This window comes from Symphalangus syndactylus, chromosome 3, assembly GCF_028878055.3.
Source record: "Symphalangus syndactylus isolate Jambi chromosome 3, NHGRI_mSymSyn1-v2.1_pri, whole genome shotgun sequence".
Lineage (NCBI taxonomy): Eukaryota > Metazoa > Chordata > Mammalia > Primates > Hylobatidae > Symphalangus > Symphalangus syndactylus.
The window spans coordinates 93,121,537-93,148,545 of record NC_072425.2 but is presented as its reverse complement, the minus strand read 5'-3'; the positions used below and the strand labels follow the sequence as shown (position 1 = coordinate 93,148,545).

Below are 27,009 nucleotides of genomic sequence, written 5' to 3'. Positions count from 1 at the left end.
ATAAAAGGTGGAGATTTTTTTTTTTTTTGAGACTGAGTCTCGCTCTGTCACTCAGGCTGGAGTGCAGTGGTGCAATCTCGGCTCACTGCAAGCTCCGCCTCCCGGGTTCACGCCATTCTCTTGCCTCAGCCTCTCCGAGTAGCTGGGACTACAGGCGCCCGCCACCACGCCCGGCTAATTTTTTGTATTTTTAGTAGAGACGAGGTTTCACTGTGGTCTCGATCTCCTGACCTCGTGATCCGCCCACCTCAGCCTCCCAGAGTGGGAGATATTTTTATCTATATCTATCTCCATCTACCTAGCTGAGAGAGAAAAACAGTCTTCAAAAGGAACATTATATTTAATATTTTATCAAAAATTATGAGTTCCTATTTACATACATCTTTAACAATGTTAGCTACCTAATTTCATCAGTTCTCTAGATCTCTGTCAATTAGGTAAGTGATAAGTATTTTCATTTTAAAACTTTAATAGTGGAGTTGAATATTTCCTAATATATTATTGACTTCTAGTATTTCATTAATTATGATATATTTTTATCAGAGTGATCTTCAGCGAGTTTTGGTTCTTGCCAAAGTCACATGACTGTAGTAGTCACTTATATGGACCCTTTTCAGACTGAGTGACCTCCAGGCAGCACTGTTGGCCCTTTTGTCATTCTTGAACTCTTTTATTTTCTTCCCTTACACGAGACCACTTAGACCTCCTCCTACCTCTCTGGATGCCACTTCTTACATTACTCCTGGCTTCCATTGTTAACCACCTCCCCATATAAAATTATCTGTATAATTTGTATTGAGTTTCTTAAAGTTTCATTTACCATGATCAGATTTATCTCTGTAGCCCAGAGTTCTTTTTTTTTTTTTTTTTTTTGGCAGTTGCAAGATTTAATGGAGTGAAAACAGAGCTCCCATACAAAGACAGGGGACCCAAAGAGGGTAGCCATTGCTGGCTTGAATGCCTGGGTTTATATCCCGGTCATTGTCCCTCCCACGGTGCTCTCAGGCAATAGATGATTGGCTATTTCTTTGCCTCCTGTTTTTGCCTAATTAGCATTTTAGTGAGCTTTCCTTACTACCTGATTGGTCGGGTGTGAGCTAAGTTGCAAGCCCCATGTTTAAAAATGGATGTGGTCACCTTCCCAGCTAGGCTTAGGGATTCTTAGTGACCCTAGGAAATCCAGCTAGTCCTGTCTCTCAGTACCCCCTCTCAACAGGAAAACCCAAGTGCTGTTGGGGAGGTTGGCCAACGACCGCTCTAACTGCTTCCTGCTGAATTGGGGTGTAGTAGGGGTTGTGTAGTTGAGATTTCCTTGGGAGGGGTGCCTTCAATGTCATTAACATCGGAGCATGGGCTAGCAGGCCGGTCCAGGGGTCCGCGGTAGATCCTAGTCATGGACCGCATCTGGGGCTCCATTTGAAGAACCATTTGTAGTTTTATAGCTTCGATTCTGGAAGAGACAAACTTAACAAGGAAGTTAAAGATACAGGGATTGAAATGTATGGCCTGCAGTGCAGGGGATTATTTCTTTGGCACACTTCACAGGCCCTGACTATCTGCTTGATAGTTTTGAAAAGGCCTGGTCCAGTAAATAATAATTTGGCCATCTGGGTGCTATCAATGCCTAAGTGAAAGGGTTGGTGAAGGGTTTTAAGTAATTTCCATTGGTTAGTGCAGCCCAGATTTTACTTCTTCACTCCATGTCTATACATTCAAGAAGAACATAGGGCCAATGTTTTGGTATAAGCTGTACAACACCAAATGTCTACTGAGTCCGGACACGTAACGTAAGGACTGAAGCCAGCTAGGTGCATTCTTCTTACATAAATGCTTTGTTTAATCATTATGTAGGAATTTTCTTGACACTCACAATTTACCTTCTTCCATCGTTCTTTTTTTTTTTTTTTTTTAATGATGTCGCCCAGGCTGGAGTGTTGACTCACTGCAACTTCCACCTCCTGGGATCAGGCAGTTATCCCGAGTAGCCGGGATTACAGGCATGTGTGGCACACCCAGCTAATTTTGTAATTTTAGTAGAGACGGGGTTTCCACCATGTTGGCTAGGCTGGTCTCGAACTCCTGACGTCAGGTGATCTGTCCCAAAGTGCTGGGATTACAAGCGTGCACCACCACACCCAGCCCCATTGTTCTTAAAACAGCAGCTGTCTTGGTCTTTCAATATTACCCTCGTATAGTAAATACAATAAATATATTAAGTTTAGTTCTACCTTGAAAAAAACAGCAGTCACTCCAAAAACGTTAGAAATTGCAAACAATAATTGGTCCTAATAGCAGTGAAAATTTTAATGCAAGCTGTAGCAATATTATTAATATGTAATAAGTGTTTTATTTCATTAAACAATGTAACTTTAAAAACATACCTCTCAAAAGTCTGTAGTTTCAATATCAAACTTTTCAGTTTTGTAATTTCTATCAAAAGCAATAGCAATAATGAGCCCAGAGTTTTTAGAAGATCATTATCTAAGTTTGTTCCATATCAGGGGAACCAGCCCCCAGTATTTCAACGTAGGTTCTTTTCTGTTTTCCCTAAGTGTTGGCCGGTCTGAGAAATAAACAGAAAGAGTACAAAAGAAAGAAATTTTACAGCTGGGTCTCCAGGGGTGACATCACGTGTCGGCCTGAGCTGCAAAACCAGCAAGTTTTTATTAGCGATTTTCAAAGGGGAGACAGTGTACGAATAGGGTGTGGGTCACAGAGATCACATGCTTCAAAGGCAATAAAATATCACAAGGCAAATGGGGGCAGAGCAAGATCACAAGGCCAGGGCGAAATTAGAATTACTGATGAAGGTCCATGTCCCGCTGGGCACACACTGTCATTGATAAATATCTTAACAGGAAACAGGGTTTGAGAGCAGACAACTGGTCTGACTAGAATTTTGCCAGGCTGGAATTTCCCAATCCTAACAAGCCTGGGGGTGCTGCAGGAGACCAGGGCATATTTCATCCCGTATCTTCAACTGCATAAGTATTGATTGGGGAAGTGATAAATGTCCATGAAATCTTCACAATTTATGTTCAGACATTGCAGTAAAGACAAGCTTAAGAAATTATAAAAGTATTAATTTTGGGAACTAACAAATGTCCATGAAATCTTCACAATTTATGTTCTTCTGCCATGACTTCAGCCGGTCCCTCCGTTCAGGTTCCCTGACTTCCCGCAGCAGTTCCAGGTGGTTATATTCATTTAAAAGGGCTAATTAAATCTCATGCATAAATTAATTGAGTGAAAATAGATTCCTGAAGGGGCTGACTTCTCCAAAAACTAATTTACTTACTAAACTGTATGCTGAAGTCTGAAGCCCATAGAGGAGATGATAAGCTAAGGAAAGTATAACTTGATTGAATTCTCATTTGCCTATGCCTGCTAAAAAAAGGTGGCTGTGGGTGGCCCTTTTAATCCAGAGATCTGAAATCACAAGTTAAATCAAGACGATTATACACTAATACACAAACAAATACAGGGAGTGGCTAATGAGTAGAGAGTGTTTGTCTTTTCAGCTTTGACCATCGTTGTATCCTTGGTGCCTAGCACAGTAGCTGGTATAAGTATATACACTACAAACATTTGTTGTATATATGAAAGATATTAATCTAACTACTCAAACCTTCTACCTTAATTACAACGAAGTAAAATTAGAAAATAAAAATTCCTAATGTTCTCATTCTGCTCTTCTAATCAACTAATGCTTCTAATGGCTACCATTGAAACTTACAGGAGGACCCTTTGAATATGGAAAGTTATTGAAGAAAAAGGCATCTAATCTATTGAGTCCATGGGGAAAAAAAGATGAGAGAGAATAAAATAATTTATTCTAGCCAACATAGCAGCTGGGCGATCAAATTCAAATAGCAAGCATCGGAGTCCATGCTATTCAACCAGTCATGGATAACTGGGTTAGCAAAGGAGGGAGCAATTGTAATAGCTACCCAAGTAGAAGGCAAAAAGATCTGAGTCAGGTCTGGTCAGTTCTGTAGTTGGTGATCTAGGTAGAGTATCTGAAAAATACTTGCAAAATGTTAGCAAGCCTGAAGAAAGAACTATGTCCTGGAGTGGAAAGTGTCTGGAGTTGCATTGAGAATATTTACTGAAAAATTTACTGAATAAAGGTTGTTCTTTTCTTCCATGATTAAGAATATACTTTGGAAAGAACCAGACTTATAATGATAGGATGTAGTGAAGGCAAGGATGTGGAACAAAAATGAAGTACACTATGGTGGGAGTATGAATGAAAACTAATTTCTATTATATTGGAAGCATGAAGTATACAAGGCCAACTACAGTGGCTTACACCTGTAATCCCAGCATTCTGGGATACTGAGGCAGGAGGATCACTTGAGCCCAGTAGTTAAAGACCAGGCTGGGCAACATGGGAAAACCCTGTCTCTACAACAATTACAAAAAAATAAGCTTGGCATGGTGGCATGCACCTGTGGTCCTAGCTACTTGGGAGGCTGAGGCAGGAGGATCACTTGAGCACCCTGGAGGTTGAGACTGCAGTGAGCCATAATTGCACAACTACACTCCAGCAATAGAGCGAAACTCTGTCTGAAAAAAAAAAAAAAAAAAAAAGACCAGGTGCAGTGGCTCACACCTGTAATCCCAGCACTTTGGGAGGCTGAGGCGGGCGGATCACAAGGTCAGGAGTTCGAGACCAGCCTGACCAACATGGTGAAACCCTGTCTCTACTAAAAATATAAAAATTAGCCAGGCACGGTGGTGCATACCTGTAATCCCAGCTACTCAGGAGGCTGAGGCAGGAGAATCGCTTGAACCGGGGAGGTGGAGGTTGCCATGAGCCGAGATTGTGCCATTGCACAATTGTCACAGCCTGGGTGACAGAGCGAGACTCCATCTCAAAAAAAAGGAAAAAATATACAGCAATGTGTGTACCTCTATACATCCATGTCATTCTTTGAAAATGTTATGTGATTCTTAGATTTTACATCTACTTTCATTATTTTCTTTCATTTGCCAGAATTGATCTGTTCTGCAAATGCTGTTCTCAATTTCAGTATTATCCTAATTATAATTACCTTTATCTTTTTAGCCCCTGGAGGAACGCGCATAGATGATGGTGACAAGACCAAGAAGACCAACCACTGTGTGTTTTCAGCAAATGAAGATCATGAAACCATCCGAAACTATGCTCAGGTAGAGCCTGTTTGAGAGATTGCCCTTGAGTCAGAATGGAAGCATTTGAAGAGGATTGAGGAAAACTCTGTAGAAGCTCTACAGCCCACCCAGTTTTTAAATAGGAATCTTAGAAAGCTTTTAAACTTATGAAAATAATGGGCATTAAAACTACAAAAATAGGCCTAGCAGTGTGGCTCGAGCCCATAATCCCAGCACTTTGGGAGGCCATGGCAGGTGGGTCACTTGAGGTCAGGAGTTTGTGACCAGCCTGGCCAACGTGGTGAAACCCCATCTCTACTAAAAAATAACAAAAATTATCTGGGTGTGGTGGTGGGCGCCTGTAATCCCAGCTACTTGGGAGGCTGAGGCAGGAGAATCACTTGAATCGGAAGGCGGAGGTTGCAGTGAGCCGAGATCGTGCCACTGCTCAACCTTGGTCACAGTGAGACTCCATCTCAAAACAAAACAGAAAGAACTACAGGAATATAATGCTTTTTTTTTTTTTAACCTCTCTTGTGAGAATTTAAATATTTATTCTTGGATCAGGAGAATTCATTTTTCTTGTATACATGTTAAGGAATATGTAAGTATTAGTGTAAGTTGGAAATAAAATTTATGGGATTTTAATGCAATTTATTTCTTTTTCTTGTTGTGTGTTAATTCCCTGCCTGGGTCATTCTTTCTCCATAAAGGGCAACCATATTTTTTACTCTTGGACTCCATCTTGATTACATTAGGAAACGAATACACCAAGAGTTGTAAGTAGGAGTATTATAGCCTGTGTGTAGGAGAAAAAGGAACTAGATTAAGAAATCATTCCCACAGTTATTAAAATAACCAATATTTACAAAATCCCCATTTAAATAAAAACATCATTCCACTTAGAAAAGTGTCTAGAATCTTACTAATATAGTTGCAAACTTTGCTTCAGAGTTCTAACAGGACTGTAGGGGCCAATCATCCTTTATTGCTAGTAAATTATAACATTTTTTGCTCATCTGCTAGAAACATGTTTATTGTCCACCTAGAGTAGAATCTGTCCTGCACTTTGCTCTCCTCCCCATCACATCATTATCTAAGTGGTTATATCTTTAACACCTTCATTTCCGTGATTTTTAGTCTCCGCATCTCACAGTTTAAAAATCACATTTATTTTATTTTCGTCGAATTTTTTTTTCTACCTGCTATATTCTTGAATGAATTTGTTTTATCTTACATGTATCATTTCCCCTAGGTCATGATAGCATCTTTGAAATGCTTACAGTTCTTATATTACGGTGTGAGCCTGTTTAACTATACACTTTTATTATTATAGATCTATGGTGTCATTATAGTGAGTTTCTATACCTCTTTCTGTGTCTTTTCGGTTGACCTAATATTTAATGGTGGTTTTTTTTTTTTTAGGTCTTCAATAAACTCATCAGGAGATATAAGTATTTGGAGAAGGCATTTGAAGATGAAATGAAAAAGGTAAAAATTCAAATATAATGCCTATCTGTTTTATAGTAATGAAATGGAGGTGGATAAAAATTTTATAAGTGGCCGGGCATGGTGGCTCATGCCTGTAATCCCAGCACTTTGGGAGGCCAAGACGGGTGGGTCACAAGGTCAGGAGTTTAAGACCAGCCTGGCCAAGATGCTGAAACCCCACCTCTACTAAAAACACAAAAATTACCCAGGCATGGTGGCGTGCACCTGTAATCCCAGCTAACTGGGAGGCTGAGGCAGAAGAATCGCTTGAACGTGGGCGGCAGAGGCTTCAGTAAGCCGAGATCACTCCACTGCACTCCAGCCTGGGCGACAGAGCAAGACTCCATCTCAAAAAATAAAATAAAATAATAAAATAAAATAAAATAATTTACACATACAATGATATTGCAAAAGTGCCATATATGTAATAACATGTATGTGAAACACATAGTTTTTAATAAATGTTTGGTAAATAAATAAGTATGAAAGATCATTAGCTAATAGCTATAGGAAGAAATATGTGATTATTCTGGACTTTTTGCATTAATATTTAGTGTAAGACAGTGTGCTTTGTTCAGTAAGAATAGTTTTAAGGGCTATAATCTCTGACCTTGCAGAGATTAAAATGAAAACTAGAATCAAGATAAAGTGATTTAAGTAGTTAAAGCCTGTGAAAGAACATAGCACAGCAGCTAATATTCAGCAAAATTCTTTAATTGTATGCAGTTTAGCAAAGGGAATAAAAGCACCTCTTTGGAGATAGAGTGTATGGGTGTAAATCTCAGTACTCTTTCTCGTCAGTGAAATAGCTGTTGTAAGAGGATATACCTTATGGTTGTTGTGGGAATATATGAAATAACATATAAGAGGCTCAGTGTAGTGATTGGTCTCTAGTCACATCAACAGTAGCATCTCCTTAAATATGTCCTCTTTTGAGTAATTGCATGTTCCCTCTTCAATTTGTAACTCATGTATTTATATATAGCACCCACTACCTTTACTTATTTCAGATTTGTTTGTTATTTTGTCATTGTTTCCAATTTTAGATAACTATCTAAAGTAAAAAACCAAGTGAAAAAAGTAACCATAACATATACTTACTTCTTCCCTACTTACTTACTCTCCCCACTCCTCCCCACCTAACTGCCCCCGACCCCGCCCAGTTCAAAGTGGTTCCGTGTATAATATTGAAGAGCAATTTGGCAATAGTCATTAAAAGAAATGTTTCTTACATAACCCATGACCCAGCCGTCATGAATTTATAAGAATCCATTAGCATGGATATATAAAGCTATATGTATAAAGATGTCACCACAGTATTGAAAAATAGCCTAAATGTTCATTGGTGGGAGATGAAGACTGGTTAATTAAATTACAATCTATCTATACAGTGGAATACTATGCAGTCTTTTATACATGTAGGCATAACTACATGTATTAATAAGGGAAAATGCCCGTGACAAATTAAGTGGAAATGCGAGGTGCAAAGCAACCATTTGGTAGTAGTTTGACCTGGGGCAAATTACTTAATATCTTTGTACCTTAGTGTTCTTTTCTGTAATTGGAGATGGAGCCTGTTGTAGGTATTAATACACATAAAGTGATCAGAAGAGTGTCTGTTCCACTCAACAAGTTTTAGCTATCATTAGCATATAATGCAGTAAAAAACAATATGTGTGTATACATGTAATTGTGTTTTAATGTTGATTAATATAATTGAGCAATGTGGTTATTTTTATGATGATCTAATTTTTGTACCGTTTCTATGTGATTAGGTATATTTTAAATGAATATGGTTATATGTGTGAGCTTAAAGAAGTGGTGTTAAAATTTTATTTTAGAGACTTTTTTATTATTCTCATTTAGATGTTATTTATTTTTATAATGGAGGAAAAGGACAAATTGACATGAACTGTCTATATTTATGTTAGTTCTTTCATTCTTCCCCATTTCTGATGCTCCTTGGAACTTAAGCCTTTCAATCCCTCATTCCCTCACTCCCTGGCACTTACTTAGATGTTAACTTCTTTTTAATTTGTTGAGAATTTAATAGGTATAAATTGAGAGGCAAATAGACTGGTTTGGTTCCAGTTCTGCCACTTTCACATAATGTAAATAGTCTATAATATAACAATCCTTCAATTCTTGGGGAATAGTAAGTTAATATTTTCTTATCCCCTATACAGTTAGTGGAATAATCATATCATCAGGATGGAGACACTTAAGTCTCTATCAATGCCAGTGAATTTTGCATTGGTGCAAAATAATGGAAAATCAGCAAGGCCCCTGTAGTGATAGTGGCCCCTAAGGAATTTCCATGGCAAGCCTAATAACTGCTGAAATGGAGAAAGTAACAGTAGAATGTAGTCAAAGCACAAAGCAGAGGAGAGTCAAGAGAGAGAAGGGCATCCCACAGGGCTGACTACTCTTAGAATTTAATACAGGAAGTGGGTTTTTCGTTTTGTTTGCTTTGAGCTTACATTCAAATTTTCTAGGGCTGCTACTTTTTCAGTTCCCTGCCTCTAGGGCAAGGGAATCTAAAAGTTTACCAAAAAAACATCAAGGACCTAGAAAACCCCTTTCTCCCTCAACAGTCTTGCTTTGAAGACTGTTGTATTCTGTGAGCTCAGAAAAGTATATATTAAATGTCAAAAGCTTAACTTTGACTCTTTCCTGGTTTTTTTGTTTTTGTGGGGCTTTTTTTTTGTTTCTATGTTTTTGCCGTAAAAATTCTATTCAGAGAAAATGGGTACATGTAGCAGGCAAAGAGGTAGTCACCCAAAGAGTGGAAAAACTTGAAAAACAATACATTTCAGAAAACATGTCCATCATGTATACTTAACTCTTTTGCATGCACATAGTCAAACATAAATCCATCTGTTTACATATCATCCAAATATCTCTTTTCCTTTCCGTGAATGTTATCTACAGCTGTGAGTAAATTAACTGAGAAGAAAGGAACTCTGCCTGCTCAAGTCACTTTCCACAGCATCCAGTTTATCATGAAATGAATTACTATGCTTTGCATATGACCTTCTGTGTGTGTGCCACGTAGCCATGGATGTTCACAGTTTATCTTCCCACTTCAGTCCTTTGCTTCATAGACATGGTTCCTTTTTTTTTCTTTTTCTTTTTCTTTTTTTTTTTTTTTTTTGACCCACAGCTTCTCCTCTTCCTTAAAGCCTTTTCCGAAACAGAGCAGACAAAGTTGGCGATGCTGTCGGGGATTCTGCTGGGCAATGGCACCCTGCCCGCCACCATCCTCACCAGTCTCTTCACCGACAGCTTAGTCAAAGAAGGTAACGAGGCTCCTGTTTTCTCGCCTGTCAGACAACAAAAGAAAAATAAAGCCACAGATAGTTAGAAAAATGCCAGTGGCTCTTTTTGGTGTCCTCTATTACTCATTCTTCATATAAGAGAATATCTGTGTATGGGTGTATATTGCCTTTCAAATAATAAAAGGAGTGGACATGTTAATTGTAGGAAATTTGAAGGAAAAAATATGCACACCTGTACAAAGACATATTAAGAAAGACTAATAGCGAATTAAAATCTCATGGAAGACTTGATGCCTAGGTCAAATACCCCGAAATCGATCTGGTAATCTTTTTGCCCTTCGACACAAAATGGCAGCCTTTAACTCTCACCCCTATTATAAGAACAAAAACTGTTCCCCTGTCAAGGTCTAGAGAAACTGATGCTCAGATATTCATTTTGATTGCACTTTTTAAGATATCCATTGTCTCAGTTTTAGAAAACAATTTTAAGTCTGCTGCATTAGAAGGAGTCTTGTTTTAATTTTAAGGCATTAAGAGTTGGATAGGCATGCATACCATGATTTGGTTATAGAATAAAATAAAAGTGGGCTGTTTACTTGTAGGAGGATAATGATAGTCAAATTACAATGCAACACAAAACAGTTATTTTTCCTTAAAAATAAATTAAAAGAGCTTTTGTGAGAACATCTGTTTCTTCTGAGAACTTAAAGTTTTCCTCCTACGTATATGAAGTCCTAGCCTCATTCATGCCTATAGTGAAAGAAAGGAGTTATAGTTTTCTTGTAGCCAAGAAAAGAATAGTAAATTGAGAGTCAATTGGTCTTATTCAGAGACTCTCTCTAGTTTTTAGCTTAAAATCACTCAGATTTATGACAATTCAGACTCTGTAATTGTTGGATGTTATTAGTATTATGACATTTTAAAGTATTTCCCTGAAGAAAATTCACAATACAACACACATCTTATTTTTGCTATTAGCCATTTTGCACACAGAAAATCAACATGGAATATAAATATTAATCATTAATTATTTTAAATTATCCTAGCCAACGTAACAGAAAATAATTGCCTTTCTAGTTTTTTTAAAAACCTAAGTGAGGTCTGTAACTTCCTTTGTAATATATATAAAAATTAAATTATTAGGTGGATAGATATGTGATAAAGCAAATACGGCAAAATATTAGTTATAGAAACTAGATGGTGGGCATGTGAGTGTTCATTGTTCAATTTGTTCAACTTTTCTGTATGTCTGGAAATTATTATAGTAAAATGTTTGGGGAGTGGTGAGGAGAAAAATAACTGCTATGGAAGTAGCATAGTGCCTCTGTTATACGGCTTTTCCATCTTTTACAAACTAGAGGTTTAAACCCTTGCTTCCTAATTGGAAAAGGATTAAGAAAATGGCTGGGTATGGTAACTCATGCCTGTAATCCTAACACTTTGGGAAGCTGAGGTAAGAAAATTGCTTGAGGCCAGGAGTTTGAGACCAGTCTGGGAAACAAAGCAAGACTCTCTTCTCTACAAAAAAAAATTTAAAAACTAGCCAGGTGTGTTGGCACACCTGTGCAGTCCCAGCTGCTCAGGAGACTAAGGCAAGAAGATTGCTTGAGCCCAGGAGTTTGAGGCTACAGTGAGCTATAATCACATCATCTTACTACAGCCTAGGCAACAGAGAAAGACTATCTAAAATAAAAAAAGAAATAAAGAAAATGGTTAAGAAATTAATCATTTTCCCTAACTCATTCAATAAATGACCAAGGGAGATGGGATTATCCTACTCAGAGGAGTAACTATAAAGAAAGTTAAATCTCAATTTTAGGCTCCTAGTTTCAAGCATAGTTTTTCTTTGCTTACAATACAGATTACAGCCTAGTGTTAATTTATATTAAATTTTATATTGGTTTTATGAGCTAATGATAATGCTAAAAATTCATCTTAAGTTGTTTAACATGAACTTTCAGTTAAGGTGTAATGCATGTTTTGTTATTATAGCCTTTTTTTTTTTAACTTAGTTTCTTTGCTTATTCAATGAAGAAAATCAGGTTTAGTTGGTGTCTATATGAATGATAGACCAATTAAATGCTTTTACTTTCCAGTTGCTGGAAGACCTGGGTCCAATTGGTATATAAGGACATGGATTTCTTATGTAACAATAAACAGAAAATTAGCACAGACCTCAGGCTGAACAGCAGTATCCAGATCACTGTTATAAACATGAAATACATATGAACCAGAGGGTGAAATAAAGGCAATAACACCGAAGATACTGAGTGTTAAATATGTTTTTGACCAAGGTAAAATAAAATAAACTTGCAGTTAGACCAGGTTGGATTCAAGGAGTCCAAATTTGAAAAATATTTTATTTTCCTTTTCCTGAAAATATTCTATTTTGAGTAATGAGAAGAGGAGAATTTGCCTAGAGGTCTATTGACTTTTCCTTTATACCAAAATTAGTCTTTTAGTTATTAACCCATTTCAGGAAACCTGGTTGCTTTGCACACCATCACAATTGGTTTTGCTCGTAAAAGGAATGAAATTCTCTTTTGTTTTTGAACAGGCATTGCGGCCTCATTTGCTGTCAAGCTTTTCAAAGCATGGATGGCAGAAAAAGATGCCAACTCTGTTACCTCGTCTTTGAGAAAAGCCAACTTAGACAAGAGGCTGCTTGTAAGTGTTTTCTGGTTAAAGGGTTGTATGTATGATGCCTTTCTTGGAGCTTAAGCAATGCCTGCAATATAGTATATGTGTAAGATCCCTGGATCTGTGTTGACTTGGAGCACTGTTCCTTTTATTTCTGTGTAATTGGTAGTAGAAACTGATTTCATTTTAATCTTTATTTTGTCAACAAATGGCACAATAAAATTAAAGAATTGTGAAGAATATAGACTTCCAAATTTGTAAGTTTGTTGACATAGTATTAACATTTCATCAGAATTAAGACTTTGTTTTATAGCCATAACTTTTTTTTTCTTTTTTTTTTTTTGAGACAGAGTCTGGCTCTGTCACCCAGGCTGGAGTGCAATGGCACAATCTCGCTCACTGCAACCTCTGCCTCCTGGGTTCAAACAATTCTCCTGCCTCAGCCTCCCGAGTAGGTGGGATTACAGGCACTCTCCACCACACTCAGCTGATTTCTGGATTTTTTTAATAGAGACAGGTTTTCGCCATATTGGCCATGTTAGTCTTTTAGTCTCGATCTCCTGACCTCAAGTGATCCGCCCACATCAGCCTCCCAAAGTGCTGGGATTATAGGTGTGAGCCACCACACTCAGCCTATAATCATAACTTTCTAGACATTTTAAGGTTTTAATATGATAAAAATTTCATCAATCTCAATCAAATACTTGTGATGTCTGTCTTGAGTAGCAGTCAGACTGTGCTAATCTCAAATGTGTGTTAAATAGTTTGTTAACAAAATAAAAGTTTAAACAAGATTTCCCTGGAAATACTTAAGCTGTTTCAGAAAGTAAACAAGTTAATTGTGTCACAATTGCTTGATTATATTTTTATTTCTCCATCTTTGTGTTTTTCTAAGAAAATCCAGAAAAATATTTTGTTCTTATAATTTCTATCTGCTCCCTACAATTTCTTTCTTCTTGATGCAGCAGCTGTGAAATGCCAAGATTTCTCCAGGTGGAATTGCTTTTACAGTTCTAGGATGAAGTGTAAAAATAAGACACACCCCTGCCATCTTCTCTTCACCTGGCCTCTTCTCTGTTGTTCTCTTCCAATGTGTTTCAGTGTGCAAAGGTCCAATCCCATGAGATAATTCTAAGACTATCTATCTCTTTTCCTCAAGAACGCATGAAAGTAATTTTAAATGTAAATACTTGCAATTTAAATCACTTAAGAATACTTTGTTTCTTGAAGTTTACCTTAAATAGATTTGTGTGTTTAAAGTTTTTAGATTATGGTAAAAAAGGTACAGAAGTCTAGATTCTAGTTCCTAATAATTTTCATTCCTCATATGTTTCCTGAATGTCTACCCTGTGCTGGGTATGGTGCCACAAGCTGCAGAGCCAGTAGAGAACAGGATAGAAAAGTTGCCTGCCCTCGTGAAACCTACTTTCTAGTGGACTTAGGGCAAATCCCTGTGAATAGCAACAAAAGTCACAGAAGATAAGTGAATAGGTTGCTGAGGAAGGTGGAGGTTCATATGAAGGGAACATATTTCTTGTGCATGAGGCTGTGGGTTGTCTGTAGATTAGCTCTATCTTGGCTAAGCCTGGCTTAGTTCCACATGCCTTTTCATTCGGGCACAGGCTGAGGGAGCAGCTCCCATCTGGGCCATTCTGTCTTCGTGGCAGAGTACCAGCACACAGAGACTGAACTGAACCTCTCAAGTACCTTAAAAACTCACCTATGGACGCTGCCATGCCTGGCAATAGATTGGGAAAATCCAGTCCACTAATAGGCTGCTTCTCCAGCTCTGCAGATAGACATAGCAAGGAGGGGGTTCTCTTAATACTCTTTTGAAGGAGAGGAGGTGGATGATTGGGAACAAAGATACAGTCTATCTGGTTATTTCTTAAAGCAGTAATTTAATTTTTTAAAAAATTTTATTATACTTCAAGTTTTAGGGTACATGTGCACAATGTGCAGGTTTGTTACATATGTATACATGTGCCATGTTGGTGTGCTGCACCCATTAACTTGTCATTTAGCATTAGGTATATCTCCTAATGCTATCCCTCCCCCCTCCCCCCACACCACAACAGTCCCTGGTGTGTGATGTTCCCCTTCCTGTGTCCATGTGTTCTCATTGTTCAATTTAAAGCAGTAATTTTCTTAAAGATATTCACAACTATAGCCCGGTTACTTAATTAGATGGCTTCATTTACAAAATTCATTTTCTTTTTGGAAACACATGTCATTTAGCTGTTTTTACTAGGTTTTGTGTGTGTGTATGTGTACATATGTGTGCATTTGTGTATATATATGGAACATAGGTGGTGGTTTCTGCAAGAAACTTATAAACTGGGTGAGAACAGGGTAGTTGCCTATGCACTATGCCTGCCTGATATTTGTTGAATCAACAAGAGAATGAGGAACTAGTGAGTCAGTTCCACTCTTTAGGAGGAAATTTTGTTTCATGAACATATGCAACAAAATTCTCTTTAACTCTGAACTACTACATTTTAGGAAAATTTGTGTATTACCAGACTTTAGCTATCACCCACTATTATAATACAGAAGAAAGAACAATTTATAGCAACTCAGAGAGGTGAGGGGATGGGAGAAGCCAACCCTTATTACTGACAAAGAGAATGGTGATTAAGAAATCAAAGATATTGATCTCTTCCTTTATTTATTCAATAAGTATGTATTGATTATATTATATGCCAGAAACTTCCAAGAGATGCAGAGATTGAAAGGAACCAAACCAACAGACCCTTTCCTTCATGAAGCTTATATTCTGTTTCAGGAGAGTGGGCCATAAACTAAAACCCGTAAAATATGTATTATGATAAAGGTAAAAATTAAGTAGGGGCCGGATGTGGTGGCTCACACCTGTAATCCCAGCACCTTAGGAGGCTGAGGCAGGTGGGTCACTTGAGATCAAGAGTTCAAGACCAGCCTGACCAACATGGTGAAACCTTGTCTCTACTAAAAATACAAAAAATTAGCCGGGTGTGATGGTGCACACCTGTAATCTCAGTTACTCGGGAGGCTGAGGCAGGAGAATTGCTTGAACCCAGGAGGTGGAGGTTGCAGTGAGCTAAGATCAGACCACTTCACTCCGGCCTGGACGACAGAGCAAGACTCCGTCTCAAAACAAAACAAAACAAAACAAAATTAGGAAAGAGTTAAGGAGCTTCCAAATGTGGGTTGTAATTTTCAGTGGTGGAAAGCCCTCTGTGATAAGATGACATTTGTGTAAAGACTTGAGGGAGGTGTGGAGTGAACTGTTTAAATATCTCCACATAGAGCATTCCAGGCAAAGGGAATGGGAAATGGGAAGGCCTTGGGGCATGGGATGTTGGGGACTGCAAGGGGAGAGCAGGTAAGAGCAAAAGTGTAGATAAGCTCAGAGAAGTAGCAAGGCCCATATCATCTAGGGCTGTGGCTTGTATTCCAAATGAAATAGAAAACTTTTGGAAATTCTCTGCAGAATGGTGTGTAATGTGATTTTGAGTCTCAACAGGATCACTCTTGCTGTCACTTTGGGAATAGACTCAGGAGCAAGAGCAAAAGCAGAGAGACCTTAATCTAGGGATGAGGTGATAGAGATTTGTACCAGGGTATGGTTTCTCTAAAAAAAATACAAACCATGTTCCAAGTCAAAAAATGACACGGTATGATTTAGACGGGCTTCCCCTCAACTTAATCTGAATAATGATTTTCAATGTATTATATACTATTCATAAGAATTTGGAATGTAGTTCATAAGTGAACTATAAGTGATATGTTTAATGGCATATTGCTCTGAACATAACTTTAAATCAAACTTTGCAGTCACACTCTTCCTAAATAGAATATTGAGTGCTAGCACAGAGTAATGGAATAAGTATTGACTTGGGGGCACACAGCTCTGTTCTTAAATATTTTTGGCGGCATAGATTGGGTCAAGCTGCTTAACCTTGTTGAAACTTAGTTTATCATCTAGAAAAATGTCTGCTTTACACAACTATTATGAGGAAAGTGCCAGTACATTTTGATTCATAGAAGAAACTCAATAAAAATACATTAGTTCCCTTCCCTGCAGATTTGGATGATGTGGAGCAGTAGAGGAAATATCAGTGACGCAGTTTCAGTGTGGTATAAAATGTTTGCTTTATTATGAATGCGTGTTTAATAGCTGCTCCCACCAGCTCTCTTCTGACATTTTTGAAACATATGACTCAACAGGGGAAATCAATAGGATGATAGAACATTGAAATTTGAATCCTGACATAGGAGCCCTCCAGCTGTGTTCCTATAGGTGGTGGCAAACCCATTGCAGATCTACTGAGGCTCTTCCTGGAACCGCATAGCCATTGGCCATATATATGCAAGTCTAACCAATACAAAAGCTTGGATATATTTTTTAGACCCTGCAGCAGTCTGAAAAATGTGAGAACTTTGAAAATCATCTTAATTTCATAGATGGGTGTTGAACTCACCCAGGATTAGATCATGACTAAGTGTTACTGAGATTCTGCCAAACTGTGTAGGGTAAAATGGAAATGAGGTGAAAATATGAGAGCAGCTATGGTATATTGCTCTTTTCGAAAATTTCCATCAGAATTATGTAATAAACTAGAGTTGGTAGGGTGGGTGTCTTAGACCTTTTCTATTACTTATAACAGAATACCTGAAACTGGGTTGCTTATACAGAAAAGGAACTTATTTCTTAACAGTTATGGAGGCTAAGTCCCATGTCAAGGGGCTGCCTTTGGTGAGGGCCTTCTTGCTGGTGGGGACTCTGCAGTGTCCCAGGAAGGCTCAGAGTATCACATGGCGAGGGGGCTGAGTGTGCTAGCTCAGGTCTTCCCTCCTCTTTTTTAAAGCCACCAGGTCCCCTCCCAACATAACCCACTAATCCATGAATGGATTAATCCATTCATGAGGGCAGAGCCCTTATAATCCAGTAACTCTTTAAAAGCCTCATCTCTCAGTATTGTCACGGTAGGGTCCAAGTTTATCTCAATTGCCTACCCTTTTTTTCTTTTTCTTTGTGAAACTGCCTGATTTCAGAAGATGTTTAGCTCAATAAATATACCAGCAATTTGTTGTTTTGTCTTTATTCTTTTCTTCCAAATGTGAGATATTCTAAGTGAAATGAAGACTTTTGTCCTTCATGCTTGCTGAAATTTGAATGGCTTGTTGTATAGCAGTCTTTTTTCCGTTTTTCAGGAACTCTTTCCAGTTAACAGACAGAGTGTGGATCATTTTGCTAAATACTTCACTGACGCAGGTCTTAAGGAGCTTTCCGACTTCCTCCGAGTCCAGCAGTCCCTGGGCACCAGGAAGGAACTGCAGAAGGAGCTCCAGGAGCGTCTTTCTCAGGAATGCCCGATCAAGGAGGTGGGAGACCACAGGCAGACATCACCTCGATATACACAAATGAGAGGAATTACATGGGCTGTGTAGCAAAGGCTTTCCTTAAAAAATCTGCCCTATGCTTATTGCTGTAAACTTTATGTACTTATTCCTACCATTTAAATTAACTCAGCTTCAAAGTATTGATTTAGTATCCTCCATTTTTGTTAACACTCTAGGATGGTCCAGAAATTAATAGTGATTTCCACACAAATGACTTATTTTACCAGGCTGCTATGATTTTCAAAATATTTCATCTGTCAAAGAGATTTGACCATCCACTATCAGTATAGCCCATTATATGGTAGTTTTTAAATTTTGTTGCAGATTATCTAACCTGATTAAGCATTTGTCTAGTGTTTGGAATTAACACTGGGTTTTTTGTTCATCACTCTGTATGAATATGTAGGCTTTTTATTTGAAAAAAGTTTGAATTCTTGTTATGGGAAAAGACTAGTTGGATCAGTGCCTTGTTTAATCCCACTCACACTTGGAAGAGCTGTGTTTCCCTATAATGTAAAAGCTATATTTTTTATAATGTGAATGTACATAGTTTATATATACATGCTATAGTTCACAAAGCTATGACTATATCTTTTTTTATTTTTAGTGTATCTGGAGAAAGCTTTCTATTTGAAGTTTTAAAATCTTTCATGCAACAATCTAAAAATTAATATAAAGAGTCCTTTCTTTTTTTCCACATGCTCTAAAATGCCTGACCCATACCTCCTTCCATGCTCCAAGCCCTGCATGGCAGCTCACATGGTTGAAGCCTGGAGAATGTGGGACTGATACTATCCAGCAGGTGGAGGTGTTGCAATGACAAATATTCTTAAGTCTCATGGTATTAAGGATAGCAGTATATTTAATCATATTTCTCCAAGCAAGAATTTGTACATGATTTTCCATGGGGAAAAGAAGCAAACATAAAAAGCCTTGTGATGCTTGTAGATGCCAGGATGTCACACTTTTATGTGGCTTCCTCCAGGCAGCACAGGGACTGGGACTGCCCAGCTCCTTCTGCTTTCAAGGTTTACTCAAGTCACTGCTGGCATTTCTACACTCCAGGCCAGAAGTAAAGAAAGCAATGTGTTTCCAGTAAAAAAGAAAAGGGAGGATAAAAAGGTGTTACTACTACTCACAAAGTAGTATGCTGGAGATATATGATGACTTTCAATCACTTCTGAGGCCCAAACCTCTATTTATTATTTTATTTTAAAAGGAAAAAGCCTTTCAAATAAATTTGATATAAAATACATTAAGTTAGGCAAGCCTATATTCCATACTCTCAGGGTTGAGTATAAATTTGTATATTTATACATGATTCAAAGGGGAAAATAAGTTGCTGAATACTGCTGAATTGATGTATATGAAATTTAAAAATTGCCTTTGCACTTACAATTTATTTACAAATTAACTTTTCACTGAGATGGGGCATAAGGATCATCAAAAGTAATCACTGAAGAATAAATTGTGGAGAATGGACCTGTACAAACCCAAGATGGTATCCATCAAGAGGTTTTAAAGTTTAGGGATGGAGATAAAAGTTCACAACTCTGTTGCCTTCTTTAAATCTCCAAAAAGTCAAACTGGCTCAAGTATCCCTACTCTACTAGACCCAAAGGGGTTTCTCCGTGAGGAAACAAAAATCCTCTCTTACTCCACATTATCCAGCAGCTCCTGGCCAGAGCTAAGCCTATTAATTTTGGGACTAAAAATAAATCTGCTTTGAGAACAAATCATTATAGTTTTTCTCCCTCTTCCAGTCTGAGAATGCAGACAAGGAAAGGAGAAGCCAAGCAGATGGTTTCTTAGCTGCCCCAAAACCTTGATTGACTGGGCAGCTAGGGGGGGAGATGGGAGCCCTCCATCTGCCTGTTACTTTCTGACCCCATTTCCATGAAATGTAGGTGGTGCTTTATGTCAAAGAAGAAATGAAGAGGAATGATCTTCCAGAAACAGCAGTGATTGGTCTTCTGTGGACCTGTATAATGAATGCTGTTGAGTGGAACAAGAAGGAAGAACTTGTTGCAGAGCAGGCTCTGAAGCACCTGAAGGTAACAGCCCTTAGCAAGGAACTGACCCAGCCAAGGGCAAACTGCAGCTTTTTTTTTTTTTTTTTTTTTGAGACAGAGTCTCACTCTTTTGCCTCAGCTAGAGTGCAGTGGCACGATCTGGGCTCACTGCAACTTTGAACTCCTGGGCTCAAGCCATCCTCCCTCCTCAGCCTCCCAGGTAGCTGGGACTACAGGCGCATGCCACCATGTCTGGCTAATTTCTTCATTTTTTGGTAGAGATGTAGTCTCGCTGTGTGGCCCAGGCTGGTCTTGAACTCCTGCATTCAGGCTATCCTCCTGCCTCGGCCTCCCAAAGTGTTGGCTTGCAGCCGTGAGCCACCACACCAGGCCCAAATTTGCCTTAATTGAGAGTATGACAAATGGGTTCCAACTACAATTACCCTAGACTCAGACTAAACATATACTTCCTAATTTTTTTCAAGTTTGCACCCAGCGATCATGAGAACATAGCAGTGAGTAAACTGTCCATGTTACTTTGATCAGGGAAGGCCCTTTGGAAGAGATAAGTATTGAATTGAGTAAGTCTCAGAAAAACAATGGCTATGCATCATTGTCAGAAAGTCAAGGATATTTCTAAATGAACGCTTTTTATCCCAGCAGCTCATCAACATTCTTTCCCTGTACCCACTAAGAGACCAAATATGAGAATCTGCCTATATTAAAGATAATTGCTGGCCTGCTATGTCTAAGGGATATTTCAAAAATGAGGTCATATCCTCATACAATATCCATTGTATTATTGGACTGTGGCTCTGCCATTGAAAAAGTGTGAATCTTCTTCCCAGTTCCCTCACAGGTCGACCATACTGCTTTGTTCCTACTGTTCTGTTCCCCTCACCCCATTGGGCACAATATGATGATAAAAGGTATCAATCCTGAAAGTCAATCTTTTCTAAGCAACCCTCCAGGTTATTGTTATGGCTCCAGCAGTGTCGGCTCTGTATCTCCTACGCAAGTGACGGCTTTTACTCTCCACTTCTGTTCTAGCAATATGCTCCCCTGCTGGCTGTGTTCAGCTCCCAAGGCCAGTCAGAGCTGATCCTCCTCCAGAAGGTTCAGGAATACTGCTACGACAACATCCATTTCATGAAAGCCTTTCAGAAGATCGTGGTTCTCTTTTATAAAGGTATCCATCCATGTGCCACTGCTGTGCTTCTGTGTTTTGCTGAAGCTCTTTGAGGGGCAGAGCAGAGAATGAGGCAGAGGAGGTCATGGGGCTCTGCTTAGAGAGGGACAGCAAGATGCTAATTTGTGAAAGTTTTATTGAGGCAACCATACCATGTATAGAGAGGAGGCATACACGCCATATATGCGTTGCCTTGGAAACCCTGCTTAGGCCCCTGGGCACTTCTCATTGGTAGATGAACTGGTAATTGTTTCTTGGGGTTGGTGGGGAAAAAAATGTAATTATATAAAATTGAGCCTGTTTTTGAATTGTAAGGATTAGCTCTAATAACAATGATTATCAAAATGCTATATATATTATGTTCAGACCCTTTTAGGTACCATAAATCTGACTTTAAAATTACTGAAGTAATTAGCCTTTTTACTTTGTATTTTAGTTACTTGGCCCAGCCATTCTCCTATTTTCCAAGGGAATGGCTATTTTTAGGTTTTCACATTTACTGTCTTTTCATTGTATTTATAAGGATTAGGTTGCCATGACAACTAGCACTAAAAAATGAATGCTAAAGGTTTTAACCAATCTCAATCTGTATATCTACAGCATACAAAAATGTCCTAGGCTATTTTTTGGGCCTACATTTATGTAGTTTCGTGAGGGAGAAAAAGGAACACTTAAGAAATGATACATTTTGAACATTATAACATGTTTATGTTATTATATTCATAAATATCATGATATCAGAAAAGTTAAAATAACACCAGCCAAATGTTTATTTTCCCTTTGATGTGTTCCTAAATTTGTCTATTTTGAATTATATCTTGGGAATTTGGAAAATAAAGGTTTTAGATAAATAATAGCTCTTTTAAAAATGCTTAATAGCATTTCACAATGAATTTTAATTGGCCACGTAGATTCTTCAAATGAATGAATCTTGTCCACAAGTGTTTGGGTGATATTTTACTTTTTCAGAGCACAAAGGTATTCAGCAACAATTATAATAGTCAGTAGGAAAATATGATGGCCACCCATTGCCACTTGAAGTTCAGTAATTGGTATTTTCTCCAACCAGATCTGAGTTGGGTCTTCTTGGATTTAGTCATAAGATAGCAGTGTCCTAAAACTAGGCCCCACCCAATGATACCCAAAGTGATCCACCCATCAGAACCAAACCTGCAAGCCATGTTACCAATTCATAGATGGTACCCAGCAGCCAAGAATGAGAAGTGGGGCCCAACCTTCTGTGGCCACAGCTGGCTCCATTTGTAAAACTGGCAGAGAGACCTATAGGACAGGTTTCACATTTGTTTTGAGGGTGGTAAATTTTTTCCACTACAGAAAACCAAACTGTTCGTAAACTAGTTAGTTACCTGAACATAGTTTGCTTTCTTGTCATTTAAAAGATAACCCAACCAGTGTTTCTCACCAAATTTTTTTTTTAACTGAGACATCATTGTTGGAGTCTCATCTTCAGGAGCACCCTATCTTATTATTGTAATGAAATCACAAAGAATCAGCAAACTCATTGTTATGGGAAATGGCATCTAGGTGGCACATGAACTATTAAAATCCTTCCGATTTCTCATTTTAACCACTAATGCCAACTCCTTTTCCTTTAGACTTCTTATAACAACTACTGACAGGTAGTAAAACTGGCTACTTTGAGTTTTTTCTTCTTCATCAGCCCCAGATGCTAAGGGTCAGTATGACCTGAAATTATAAAATAACTCAAGAAGTAAGCACTAGGAAGTAAAAAGAAGAGGCATGAGCTCTTAGGCTCATTGATTAACTAGGTAATCAGCATTTAAATAACCTAAAGTTAGTGAGGTCTGTGGCAAGTATGACCTGGCCCCAGGGAACACAGGAAGGGTGAGTGTCAACATCAATTTTATTTCTGCCTTCGTTATTTTTGGAAATGAAATTGGGAAACTTTTTTTAAAATGTAAACCTAAAATACATCAGTGAACTAACATTTTAAATACCATTTTCTAGGTAATTTGGTAATTTTCCACAGAATGATATATATAGGCTGTTTTCTTAAGTGAAATAATTCCATGTTTTCTCTTGAGAACATGCAATCCCTGAGGAATGATTGTTCCATACCACTGTTAAGAGCATTACTGTGTTAACTGTGTTTACCATCTTGTATCTTTTTTGCCAGATTTTTACTTTCACCTTATTTTGTCCACCAAACACTTGTGCACCAGGAGACATGTATTTGATTTGTTTCTGTAAAGATTTGGATGCTCTCATTCTGTGTTTTATATGCCTAGAGACAGACTTAATAAACAGTGAGTGTTAAAGCACTCCTTTCCTAATATGCGTAAGAATTACCCAGAGAGCTTGTTATAAAACACAGCTCCCCCAGAGATTCTGATTCAGTAGGGTCAGGGTTGGGCCTGAGAATTTTCATTTTAACAAGTTTCCAAGGTGATGCTCTGACTGTTGTACCAGGACCACTGGTGTAAAGTGTATAGCATTCAAGAAGCAACAGATGCTATGAACTCCAGTGACATGTTCAAGATTATACTTACCTTTGATTTCAGGTACATATCCACATCTTACAAATATGGAATAGTGTCTTCTCTGCTTCTTTTACCAAGTTTCTGTGGATTCCTTTAGTTTGTCATAAGGAGCGTAGTGCTCTAAAACAAGTTTTTAAAATGTAATGGAAACCGTTGCTCCTTTTTCATTTTCATTTTTATCTCTCTCTTACACACACAGCACACACAAACATATACATGGACACACACACACCTCCCCTTTCCCAACATGTCCAGAACTTGATGATAACAGAAACTTGGGCATATGATTAGCCATGTCCCCCTTGGCAAATCTAATTACTTAATTGAATATCATTATTGAAAGATTTATAAATCTTTTACATAAATAGCAGTGCAATAAAAGCAAATAAACTAAATAATACTAGTCAGCAAAGAAAAAAGTGGTGATGGGTCATTTTGCAAAGACTCTCTGTATTAAAATCTAGATTTGCATATTTCTAAGGCAGTAAGAAACAGTAAATCCATTGCTAACTTTCAAGCATCACATTATTGACTTTTAAAAATGATTTTCTCTTCTTTTTTCCCTGAAGGTAAGTCCCATAGACTCAGCATGGTCTAAAACGTGTAAAACTACCTTGTCAAGTACTGTTATTATCTCTATCATGGGTTTTCTTGTTTGCAGAAATTTTTTAGGTTAAGTTTTATTCTGCATGCAAATTTTTCTAAAAGAAGTTTTTTATTCTAGTTCTAAAAAAGGGTGAGTGCCCTTCTCAGCATATATTCCCAGCATTCTTAGGGTAAATTATTTTTGACTTGTGTCCCTATGTGACATTCCTAATAAAAAAATTCTGAATTTCAAGAGTTTCAAGTGACATAGTTTTAGACTTTCTAGATAACTAACATGATCTAAAATTTAGCGGTTCTCAAGCCACTTTTACAGTATTGTCTCTTCGATCCTCATGAATACATTAGAACTCTACAAATTGAGAAATATTTATTTTTTCTCATCAAGTTAACAAATTTATTCCTTATACATGTCTTGAATGGACACTATAGGGCAGGTCCTTCATTAAATGCTGGAAATGAGCTGAACAAAATATAGTCCCTGACTTCCTGAATTTCAGGATGTAGAAGAAAACAAAGAATTACACTCACCATGTCAACTGCTGAAATAAGCCTCACACAGAGGGTGTCAGAAGGGATAGGACCACAGAGGAAGGGCATCTAACTTGTTAAAGCTAATTTGGAGGGGGAGAAGTGAAGGCTCTCAAGGTACATGTATCTCACCAGACATTATGAAGAAGTTGGCCAGACAGAAGGTGAAAACATATCTATGTGCTATCATACAATGTCTTTCTTTCTTACTGTCTTTTACTGTTATTCTATATTCCTAATAGGCATTTATGGAATATCCCACCAAAAATTGTTTCTCAGTTTTAATTAACTCTTTTCCCTACTTTATCCTTAGTGAGGGAAAAAATTGTCTGAATTCTTTGTTCCTCAAGGAGTTCCTTCCTTTTCAGACCTTTCCTTTCACTAAATAGAAGTTTAATTTCTTCTTAAACTCTTTGATGTTCATGCTTTGCCTCATATGATGCTCTGTGTAGATACTTCAGTAGCTTTTAATTAATAATTCTCTGGTACTAGAAGTTTGATCTTTCAGCAAGTAGTTATTACTACACTGGCTTCTTCTAAGAACTCCACATTGCACCGTTAATATGTAGACTTATTTTAAATTCTCCTTCTTATTCGTAACATTCAATATTCTCAATTAATGGTAACAAGAATATCAAGGCAAAAGATTTGCAATAAACAATGCATTTGATAGTTTTTACCTATCATTTAGTGTGCTTTTCACAAGCACTGACATTGACAAGCATTTTAATAGCTGCATGGTCTCTTTCAGCCTCTGTGGGGCAATAAAACACAGGAATGAGCTCTCAACCTTCAAAAGGAAAGCTCAGACAAATAGCATCACTAAACTGCAGTCTACATCAGCTTTCCAACCTGTACTTTGTATCATCCTCAATTCATTAAGGTGTGGAGAAAAAAAATTCTCCTTTCCATGTTTGTCACAGTTTAAAATTATATTGTTTGTGTAGAACATTAATAATGATAGTTTAATAGTGCACGAATATAATTTATAAACTCAAAAATATACATATGTTGGGTGTATATGCTCAAAATTATCCTACAGGCAGGAAGACATGATCCAAACGGTTTGATAATTACTGATCTAATCATAAGCATCTTAAAGATAATTTACAAGTTATATAAAAGGGTCTTAAAATCCCTGTTAATGTTCTTTAAAAGTCTCTGCAAGGCAGTCTTACACAATAACAGGTTACTTCCTCGGGACACAACTGCCTGCTCGTCAGCTCTATGACAATTAGGCTCTGATGGCTAGTAGAAATTTCTTTTATCTCAGTGGAGAGCTAGAAACAAAGAGCTAAAATAACTAGAAGCTAAGAGTAAGTCCATAGGACCCCTGATTGTAGCTCTTACATCCAGGCACTATAAGTAAATCCAGACTTCTTGCTTCCTTTGCAAAATGTAGTGTTTTTAGTGATGATAATAAACATGTTTTTTAAAAAAACCTTTTATTTTCATAAACAAATCATGTTCATTTTAGTCAGCTCAGCCTCTTCAATTTAATTCAAGAACATTTTCCAAGAGCCAATAATTCTTTAAAAATAAAAAAGCCAATGTTTTTGTTATGAAAATATCAGTGATGTTTTAAATGAAAACAATATTAAATTGTTTCTGTCATTTTCATAAGTTGAAATTATATTTTAACTGAAAATATATCATTAGAGTAATTTATTAACATTATATGGCTTTGTCAGTATTTGTAATGAATTGAGCACATCTCGGGGGCAATAATAAATGCTTTGTACCTGCTTTCTGTCTTATTTCCCACTACAGATTCCCAAACAACAACCCATTGGAACATTGGAACATTAGAAGAATGTTAGAACAACCCATTAGAACATTGGGAGAATATATACACTTATTTTTATATTCTCCTTCCTATTCTTAACATTAAATACTCTCAATTAATGTTATGTTGAGAATATCAAGGCACATTTGTGGAATTTAGAGTTTTAGACAAGAGATAGTTAACAATTTTTTGTTGTTTTTAGAAACCTGTAGGAAATTAGCTAATATGTCTGTTTTCTCTTAATGTAGTAGAAGAAAAATATTACTCTTGTAATTTAGGATATACTGTGGGAAAATAAGTCGTGATTTACTGATGGAGAAAGTGTAGAACTTCAGTTTAGGTGTGTATTACTCCCACAACATACCCCAGAAGTTCCTCTTTATACCTAATTGCTAACAGCATTATTGCATACTATCTACATTTTTTTCCTTTGCCA

At 37.5% G+C, this 27,009-nt stretch overlaps 1 protein-coding gene across 5 annotated transcripts in view; it reads left to right on the top strand.

The window, feature by feature from the left end:
- BZW2 (basic leucine zipper and W2 domains 2) overlaps positions 1-27,009 on the top strand; it is a 59,909-nt gene that overhangs the window by 30,472 nt on the left and 2,428 nt on the right. For 2 of the 5 annotated variants that reach the window (XM_055272524.2, XM_055272522.2), the window contains exons 4-10: positions 5,072-5,175; positions 6,562-6,627; positions 9,791-9,926; positions 12,463-12,572; positions 17,742-17,912; positions 19,838-19,984; positions 20,993-21,131. In XM_055272524.2, coding sequence (XP_055128499.1) covers positions 5,072-5,175; positions 6,562-6,627; positions 9,791-9,926; positions 12,463-12,572; positions 17,742-17,912; positions 19,838-19,984; positions 20,993-21,131 — 873 coding nt within the window. Of the gene's footprint in view, positions 1-5,071; positions 5,176-6,561; positions 6,628-9,790; positions 9,927-12,462; positions 12,573-17,741; positions 17,913-19,837; positions 19,985-20,992; positions 21,132-27,009 lie in introns of those variants that run through there. The other 3 variants (XM_055272521.2, XM_063637046.1, XM_063637047.1) reach the window with 2 other exon arrangements.